This window comes from Neopelma chrysocephalum, unplaced genomic scaffold (genome assembly GCF_003984885.1).
Source record: "Neopelma chrysocephalum unplaced genomic scaffold, ASM398488v2 Primary Assembly neopelma1_100, whole genome shotgun sequence".
Taxonomy (NCBI): Eukaryota; Metazoa; Chordata; class Aves; order Passeriformes; family Pipridae; genus Neopelma; species Neopelma chrysocephalum.
The window spans coordinates 3,179,933-3,188,458 of NW_020897763.1; the positions used below are offsets into that span (position 1 = coordinate 3,179,933).

The 8,526-nt window shown below is 62.8% G+C and overlaps 1 protein-coding gene across 2 annotated transcripts; it reads right to left on the reverse strand.

The window, feature by feature from the left end:
- Positions 1-1,669: 1,669 nt before the first annotated feature.
- Positions 1,670-7,299, reverse strand: OPTC (opticin). Of its 2 annotated transcripts, none has more exons than XM_027695204.1 (7): positions 7,197-7,299; positions 4,199-4,461; positions 3,686-3,821; positions 2,630-2,788; positions 2,318-2,520; positions 2,094-2,189; positions 1,670-1,991 (listed from the first exon to the last, which is right to left on the reverse strand). In XM_027695204.1, the coding sequence occupies exons 2-7, from the start codon at positions 4,418-4,420 to the stop codon at positions 1,821-1,823; spliced, it is 987 nt and encodes a 328-aa protein (XP_027551005.1). In that variant the 5' UTR covers positions 4,421-4,461; positions 7,197-7,299; the 3' UTR covers positions 1,670-1,820. The 2 variants fall into 2 exon arrangements, with proteins under 2 accessions (XP_027551005.1, XP_027551004.1); XM_027695203.1 differs by lacking the exon at positions 7,197-7,299 and adding an exon at positions 6,366-6,388.
- Between the last annotated feature and the right edge of the window lie 1,227 nt (positions 7,300-8,526).

Sequence of the window (8,526 nt, forward strand, 5' to 3'; positions counted from 1 at the left end):
TGGGGCTGAGGGACCCAAAAGACACACAAGGCAAGACAAACCCCCTGAACCTCAACTGTCCCCCAGCAGAGTCCCCCCAGAGCCCCCATTACTCTTAGAAAAGTTGGGTTTCTGGAAATCCAGGAGCCCCACAGACACCCCTGCACCCACCTCACTCTACTCCCCGTGACACCAACCCTTCTCCCCTTCTGATCCTTCCTCTGGCAACTCCCATCACCTGGGCTATTCCCAGTGCCTGAGCTATTCCCAGCACCTGGGCATTCCTGAGAGGTGCCAAGGCCACCCCGTGAGGGAGGGAGGGAACCAGCAGAGAGGGAGTTCGCAGCCCGAAGTTGAGGTCGGGCCTTTCCAAACACTCTGCCTTGCCCTCTAGTGGGACGAACGCGAAGGGCCGGGACGTGCTGTTGGGAAAAGTTGGCCAACTCCATCCTGGAGGCAATCCTGCATCCCACGGGAGCAGGTGACGTCACTGGGGGAAAGGATGGAGTGAAGGTGTGGGAAGGATGAATGGGGAAGGAGCAGAGCTGTGGGGATGGACAGACGGGGGGTCCGTGGGTGCAGCTGTTCCGAAGATGACACGACAGCAGCGGTAATAAATCCTGACATTTCAGATCCAGCCTGAAAGGAAAAGCTGGATTAGCTTCAAATTCCCATTTACCAAGGGCCTTGGCTTTTGGATCAGCATATCCACGTCCAAGTTGGGTTTTGCATGGGAGAGAAAGGCGAGGGGAGAGGGGGGGTGCCCACACACGCTCCCTGTGCTGTGCCAGCCTCGCAGGCACCCGGTGCCCCTGGGTGAGGACCTGGATCCTCCTCTGAGGTTTTCTCCAGCCGCCTTCGTTTGCCTCCCCGGGCCTGGAGGACGTGGGCTGAGCTCAGTGGTTTAGGTTCAGGAGTTTGGAATCTCCAGGGATGTGTCATCCCTCTCACGGTGCGTGTTTGTTACATGTGTATAAAAATATAGAGGATGAATACATTAGATTTAAAATATCTCACCACTGGGCAGCTCTCTTTGGGTGTTGAAAGCTGGGTTGATAGGAGATATTTTAACTCTCTTCGAGTGATTTTCCTGCTGGTCCTGGGGCTGTTTGACTCCAGGCTCTGGTGCTGCTCCAGGTTTCTCTGCAGTCCCAAACCCAGGGACACTCTCCCTCCAGGCAGAGGCTCATGCTGGAGATCCCACTCAGTGCCAGGACAGTTCCAAATCCCAGCGTCCCTGGAGCCACAGGGCTGCTGTGGGTCTGGGATGAGGTGATGGAGGATTCCAGATGCCCTTTGCTGGGTTTTTCTGTTGCATCCTCTTGGGGACCACACAGGGACAGTCCAGCTGTGGCCACAGCTCACACCTGGATGTGCCAACACCCCTCTGGAATTGCACCTGATGGAGCTGGGGACAGGTCAAACCTGATGGGGCCAAAACATCTCCTCCCTGGAGCAACACAGCTCCCGACCCCTATCCAGGAAACCCCAAAAGCTGACACAGAGGGGTCTTCCCAAGGCCCTGGGAGGGAATTGAAGAAACGGGACACAGGGAAGTCCCATCTTTGCAAACCAGCACCATTCCCAAAGCAGCTGCTGGGCTGGGGCTGGGCAAGGGCTTCCCGCTGCTCTCACTGTCGAGAACAAGACACTGAATGCATTTAAAAGTCCTCATTTCATTATTATTTTATTATTATTTTATTATCCACGCTCTGCCCCGGGACTGAGCTCACCCTGGGGCGAAACACAGCAGCCTTAACCCCACGTTTTCCATGGGCAGCGGGGCCCAAGGGCTCTGGGGTGGTTTGGGAATGCTCCCCCGTGTTTCCCAGCACTGGGGCTCAGGAGAAGCGGCCCGTGGGCAGGCGGGGCAGGCAGAAGTAGGCGTCGGGGAAGAGGCTGAGGTTGATGGGGTTGCCGTCCAGGCGGATGTCCTCCAGCGCCCTGCGCACCTGGCTGTGGTCCTGGCTGTCACAGAACGTGTCCTCGTGCATCGTCCGGATGTTGTTGTTCTGGCCAGGGAAAGGGACAAATCATAGGGATAGGGAGGAGGAGGGAAAGGTGGGCTCTGCCAGACTCAGGTGCAGGCGAACCCGGGTCCGAGCCCACCTCACCTGGAGGTGCAGGGAGCGCAGGCTCTCGGGAAGCGGCGCCGGGATAAAATCCAGCTGGTTATCAGACAGGTGGAGAAACTGCAGCTGCTTCAGGTCCTGTGGGGAGAGGGGACAGATGAACCTCCCTGCTCCCAGCCCTGCTCCCAGCCCTGCTGGACCATCCCTTTACCCCTTGGCACGGCAGGTTTGGGCTCAGACCCGCCGGGATTCCCCCCGGAACGCACCCGGAATGCCTCTGGCCGGAGGCCGGCGCTGGGGATCCTGTTGAGCCGGGCGTCGAGGCGGACGATGCTGCGGGGCAGCTCGGGCAGGGCCGTCAGCCTGTTCTCGGGCAGGATGAGCTCCTGCAGGCTGGGCAGCCGGCGGAAGGCGTCCACGTCCGCCCAGGAGATGGAATTGCCGCTCAGGTCTATCCGCTTCAGCTTCTCTGGGGGGAGATGAAGAGGGACAGAGGCAGGAGCGTTTATTCCCCGCGCCCCACTTGGTGCCTGGTCTCTCCCCGGCCCCTCCCTGGCCCCTCCCTGGCCCCGGCGTACCCAGCCCTGTGAAGTCCCCGGCGCGCACGGCCGCGATGCGGTTGAAGCGGGCGTACAGGTACGTGGTCTCCGGGGGCAGGGCCGGGATGTGCTCCAGGTCGGCGTCGTCGCAGTACACGGAGGTGCCGATGCACAGGCAGAGCAGGCAGCTGGGCAGCCCTGGGGGGGTACGGGTACCCTTGGCACGGCCCCCCAAAGCATGCACTGAGGTGGGGGGACGCGCCCACTCTGCCCACGTTGTGGGTGCACTGAGTTTTTATCACCCGGAGCTGTCACGGCCCCAAAATCTTCCCTGGAGGACCAGCCCAGGGCACCTCACCCGGGGAAGGACCAGACACTCCCAGCTGTTAATAAACAAGCTGGTCAGGGCCAAATCCCTCTCCTGGGAAAGGGGGGGGGGATGTAAAGCTGCCAAACGCAGCAGCCTCACACCCAGGGCTCTCCCAGCCCCCTGAGTTTGGCCACTGAATGAAACAAAACAAGAGAAAAGAGTTTTGCATCGAGCAAAACATCTGTCTCGGCTGCCCGAGGGTCCCAGCACACCGGGCAGGGGGGCAGGAGGGGTAAAGCCATGTCCCCCCCACACGTGCTCCCTCTCCTACCCCCCAGCTCCCCTCCAAGTCTCCCACAAGACTCTGCATCCATTAGTGGGGGAGTTCAAAGCAGCAAGGCAACAATTTCCCTTTGCCTCCCACTTAATTTGTCCCAGTCCTGAGTGACAGAAAATGAATAAAGATATTTATCCCTCGCTACAGGATTTTAATTGTCACTAATCTAATTGCTACTCTGTCCGACTGTCGCAATGCCTCTGCTCATTAAAATGTTGCTGCTTTGCTGGAGCTCTTGTTTCCCAGAAATGTCTCCCTGCAGCCCTCCTGCCTGCTGTGTGAGAAGACTCACCCCCAACACCCTGTCTCCTCGCTGGCCTGGCAGAGCAAATAGCTGCTGCTGCCTGCTGGTGGCACGAGAACTCGCTCCTTATTCTCCAGAGCCCCAGCCCTGCCACTCCCGGGACACGTGGATGGATCCCACAGGAGCCCAGAGCTCCACACTCACCCTGCACGGGGATGGGCGCTGGGTGGATGGGACCAGCGGTGCTTGGAGGCTGCAGTTTCGGGGTTTCAGCCGTGGCACCCAGGTCTGGGAGAGTTTCGGGGTCCTTGGGGCGAGGAGCCAAGGTGCCAACCTCGATCTGCAAGCACAGCCCGGGGGTGAGGGGGAGAGGCTGAGCAGATCCTGCCCTTCCCCTCTCCAGGGTGGGCAGCGCTGCTCGAGGGCACTGGATAGGTCTTCCTGAAAACACAGCTCCTCCTCGAAGAGCTCTCCCAGCTCTCCAACACCCCCCCTTTCCTTCCAGAGGGATGCTGGAAGCCTCAAGTCCAGGTTCCTGCAGCGAGACTCCCACCAAGCAGAGGTTTGGGGTCGGGTAAAGCCTTTCCTGCCACCAGCAAGAGCGGTGGGAGAGCTGCCAGGGATTGCAGGCTTGTGCAAGAGGCTGGTTCCCCAACTGTGCCCCATCCGACCCTTGGACCTCGGGATTCACCCCGGGAACAGCTGCACCCCCCTCACCTTGGGAGCCAGGTCCCCGTAGTCGTAGAGCTCCTCGTAGTTGCTCAGGTCGAGGATCTCCCCGTAGCTGTCCAGGGTCAGGTCGTAGTTGTCCAGGTCCAGGTTTTCATAGAGGGCCAGGTCAGCTTTTGGCTTCTCGGCCTTCCTCCTCTCCTTGGCTGGCACAGACCAGGCTGCCCCCAGGCACAGGCTGGCCATGCCCAGCCAGGCCAGGCTCCACATCCTGCCCCTGGCTGGGGTCACTGCTCCTGGGGACTGTGATCCTGGGGGACACGGGGCCGGCTCGGGCTGGGGCCGGGTGTCCTGGAGGGGTTGCTGTGAGAGCAGAGAGGGCCGGGATGCAGAGCTGGGATGTGGCTGGAGCCAGCCCTGCTCTTACTCATGGGGGACAAACAGCCCCCGGCCCCGGGGCCGCTCCACGTCCCTTTTCTGTTCAGCCCATTTCACGCTCGGCTGGGTGGCTGCGCAGGGGAGGCCCCATGGCCGTGCTGGGCTGCCCGTGCTTCCCGTGCTTCCCGGCTTTCCCAGCCCCACGGAGCCTGGGAGGGGGTCGGGAGGTGATGAAGGGGTCGGGGTCCTGCTCTGGCCCCGAGGCAATGGATGAAGCTGCTCACTGGCCCAACAAACCCAGCAGCTGAGCAAAAATGGCCCCAGGATCCCAGGAACTGCTGCTCCCACCCCCAGGACTAAATCCCAGGATGCTGCTCCTGAACCTCCAGCATCCGGGGGGGACCAGAGGCCACAGGGTCCCTGTGACTCGACCCTGAGCCCAGGGGCTGCCTGCACAGGACCCCCACATTCCTGGCAGCTCCGCATCCAAACCCGCCAGAGTCCACTCCCAAAGGATCTCCCTCCCACCGGGCTGCACGTCCGCAGGGGCTCCCCCGGCAGGGCAGGAGGAGGGTCCCGGCACCCACCGGCCTCCCACGTGTCTCTCCCAAACCAAAAGCAAAAGCAACGACCCAGCCCAGAGCTTCTGCACCCCAGGCTGAGGGTGCTGCTCCCCCGTTCCTGCCGTTTTCTCCCGGATCAAACCTTTCCCGGTGCACTGAGCCCCCCAGCCCCCAACCCTGCCGGCCCCCCCAGCTCACCCCAGCCCGGGGGGGCTCTGCTTGGCGCTGGAGGAGCCAAAGGAAGGCGGCATGGACGTACCCCCGTCCCCTCCTCCTCGGCGTGGGAGAGCCCCGCTCGGCTCCACGGGCTGGTGCGCTGGCTGGGGAAGGGCTGCCGGGCTTTTAATGCATGGAGAGGAGGAGGGGGGCTGCACCGAGGGGTCTGGCATGGCCGCCGCCGAGGGGAGAGGCAGGATGCGGCCAATCAAGCCAGAACCCCCCTGCTGGGAACTTATATTGTCCCCAGGGGCGAGCCAGCCCCAATAGTGGCTGTCCTCCAACAGCCCGGGCGGGTGTCTGGGGCTGTGGGGGAACGGGATGGGGTGGGAGGGATGGGGAATGTGCTCCCTGCCCCGGCGTCCCCGCGAGCAACGGGACACACAGCCCTGGGCAGAGGGGACGGAGCCGGCGCCATCCCTGCCTCAACCAGCCCAGGCCCTGCCAGCAGAGAGCGATTCCCAGCCGCGTCCATCCCCAGGGATGCAGGAAGGGCCAAGCACCGGGCACAACCCCCCCTTGCTGATCCGGGTTTCAGCTGGGGGGGGACCTGGGGACCCAGTGAGCATCCCGGCCCTGGGGAAGGTGTGGCACAGCCCCATCCCAGCGGCCAGACAGCTGGGGACGCTCAGCTCATCCACCACCCCGACTCACCTCGCGAGGGGCTCAGCACCCCCCATTCTTTGCACACCGGTGGTTTGGGGGCAGTTTGGGGAAAGGGAGCTGGTGGGGATGCAGGGGGTCAGTGCTGCTCCCCTCACCGGGGTAGGATGGGAGACATCCTCCATCCCCACGTGCTCTGGGGCGGGGGGACTCCTACGCCCACCTAGGGCTCAGCTCGGGGGTGGGGGCTGTCATTGCCAGGGCCGTGTCCCTTGGGGCCGGGACACCGCGGGGACGGGCAGGGCGTGCGCGGCAGCTCCTGGCAGCGCCCGGGCAGCCTCGTGCACGCCCGGCCGCCACCCACCCGCCCACCCACCCACCCTCCGCCGCGAAAATGTTCCCGTCTCCCGCAGGCAGCTCCCGGCCCACGCACCCACCCACCCGCCGCCGCTCACCCATCTGCCGGTGCCCGCTGGGCGGGCGGGGACACCCCCGCAGCATCCCCCCCCCATCCCCATCCCCGCCGGCGGGCACGAGCTTCGTCCGCGCCCCCGCAGCCCCCCAGAAGCCCGCGGCGAGCCCCCCGGCCCCGCTCAGCACGGAGCGGCCTCTAATCCGCGCTAAGCCCCTCATTAGGCGGCTCGGTGGCCACCGTGATGGAGGCGATGTGGCAGCTGCGGGGAGAGGGGGGGGAACTGCGGCAAAGCCAAAGCCAAAGCCTGGGCTGGCCCTCGGGGTCCCTCGGGGCACAGGGGGGTCCCCGGGGCAGCTGCTTTGCTGCCCTGGAGAAGCAGCTGCAGTCCTGCCCCTTGTCCTCATTCTTTCCTTGTCCCCAGAGGCCACTGAGCGGCCACGGCAAAGCCCTGCGAGGACGGCACGACCCGAAGGGTCCCTGCGTGTGCGGCATCCCCCGACGGGGGCCTGCAAACCCTCCCATCGCGGGGGGGGGTCCTCGTCAGGCGCCCACAAACGGGCTGGGGAGGTCACCAGCTGCGAGGGGGCTTGACTTGAGCAAAACTCCCCCCGCTCCAAAGTGCCTCTCACCAAATGCAGCCCCTCCCAGCGCCGGGAAGACCAGCGCCCGCCACGCTGAGGAGACCCTGGGGTGCCAGTTCCAGCTTTCCCAGTAACCCCATAACACACACGGTGAGGGGGGGGGGTCTTCCCGGTCCCACCTCCACGGTGGCAGCGACTGTTTGCAGGGAGAAGAAACGGGTCCCCCCCCATTTTTGGGAGCTCATCTCCCCCAGGAGACAGGGCTGACTTAGCCAGGAGCGAAAACACACCTGGGGGTGGGTGATTCACGTCCTGGTTACAAAATACAGCGATTTTAAGGGGAGGTGGCTGCCTGTGCCCGCTCTGCACACACACACACACACTCACACACACGCTCACCCTGCGCGCTCCCGTGAGCAGCCCCCCGGCACAGCCCCCGCGCTCACACCCGCGCCCACGGCCCGTCCTCCCTCCCGGCTCGGCATCCACGTGGGGAGAGCAGCCGCGAGAGGAGGTTTTGCTGCAGCTCAGGCGATGGGCAGAAGGAGAAAGTCGCTGCCTACACCCACCGTGCTCGTGTGGAAACACGCGCCCCGCGCAGCCCGAGCCCGGCGATGGATCCCGGCTCGTGGCTGGGGGTGGGAGAGATGCCTCCTCCTCCCTCGTGCGCGCCCCTGAGGCTGGAAAACTCACCCCGGGGATGTTTGCAGGGCTTCCCTGGTGACACGGGGCGGCTCAGGCGGAGCTCACACGCCCACCCTGACCCGCAGCCGTCACCTTCTCCCGGCGCTTCGCGGGGACAGTGACACCCACCAGCAGCCACAGCCCGGGGAGCTGCAGCCAACATCAGGCTCTTGTAATTAGCAGAGATGCTCATTAATGCAGGCACATGGTCCATGAACCATGGTGCAGGCAGATGTGGAGGCTGCTTTGACACCTGGGAGTCCAAATTGAACCACAGACTGGTTTGGGCTGGGAGGGATCTTAAGAATCATCCCATCCCACCCCCTGCCATGGGCAGGGACACCTTCCACTAGCCCAGGTTGCTCCAAGCCCTGTCCAACATGGCCTTGGACACTTCCAGGGATGGGGCAGCCACAGCTTCTCTGGGCAACCTGTGCCAGGGCCTCCCCACCCTCGCAGGGAGGAATTTCTTACCAAATTCTAACCTAAACCCTCGTTGGTTCAAGGAGTGCACACCCCAAACCCCAGAGCCCACCGACCCCCCGGGGTCTCACAGGTTCCAACTGTTGGGAATTGGCCCCAACAGAGGAAATCTGGTCCTGAATGAAGCAGCAGCTCCCACACCTGAGGATGGAGGATGACAGAGGATGAGGATGGATCAGAGAGAGGCAGATCCAACTGCAGCTCTGGGTCCCTTGTGAATCATTTTATTTTCACTGCTGGGGAGAGTAGGAGTGAAAATACCATTAAGTTGAAATCAGTCGAGAGGTACATATGTCTCTAGATATATCTGTACAGTCTACCAGTCTATATACACATTATATATAAATATATACATAGGGGCTCCGGGTTTGAGGCTGAAACCTGTCGAACCCAACAAAGCCAACTGCAGGAAGATTTGGAGAAGAGGCTTTTATCGTGAGAAAACAAGCCTCA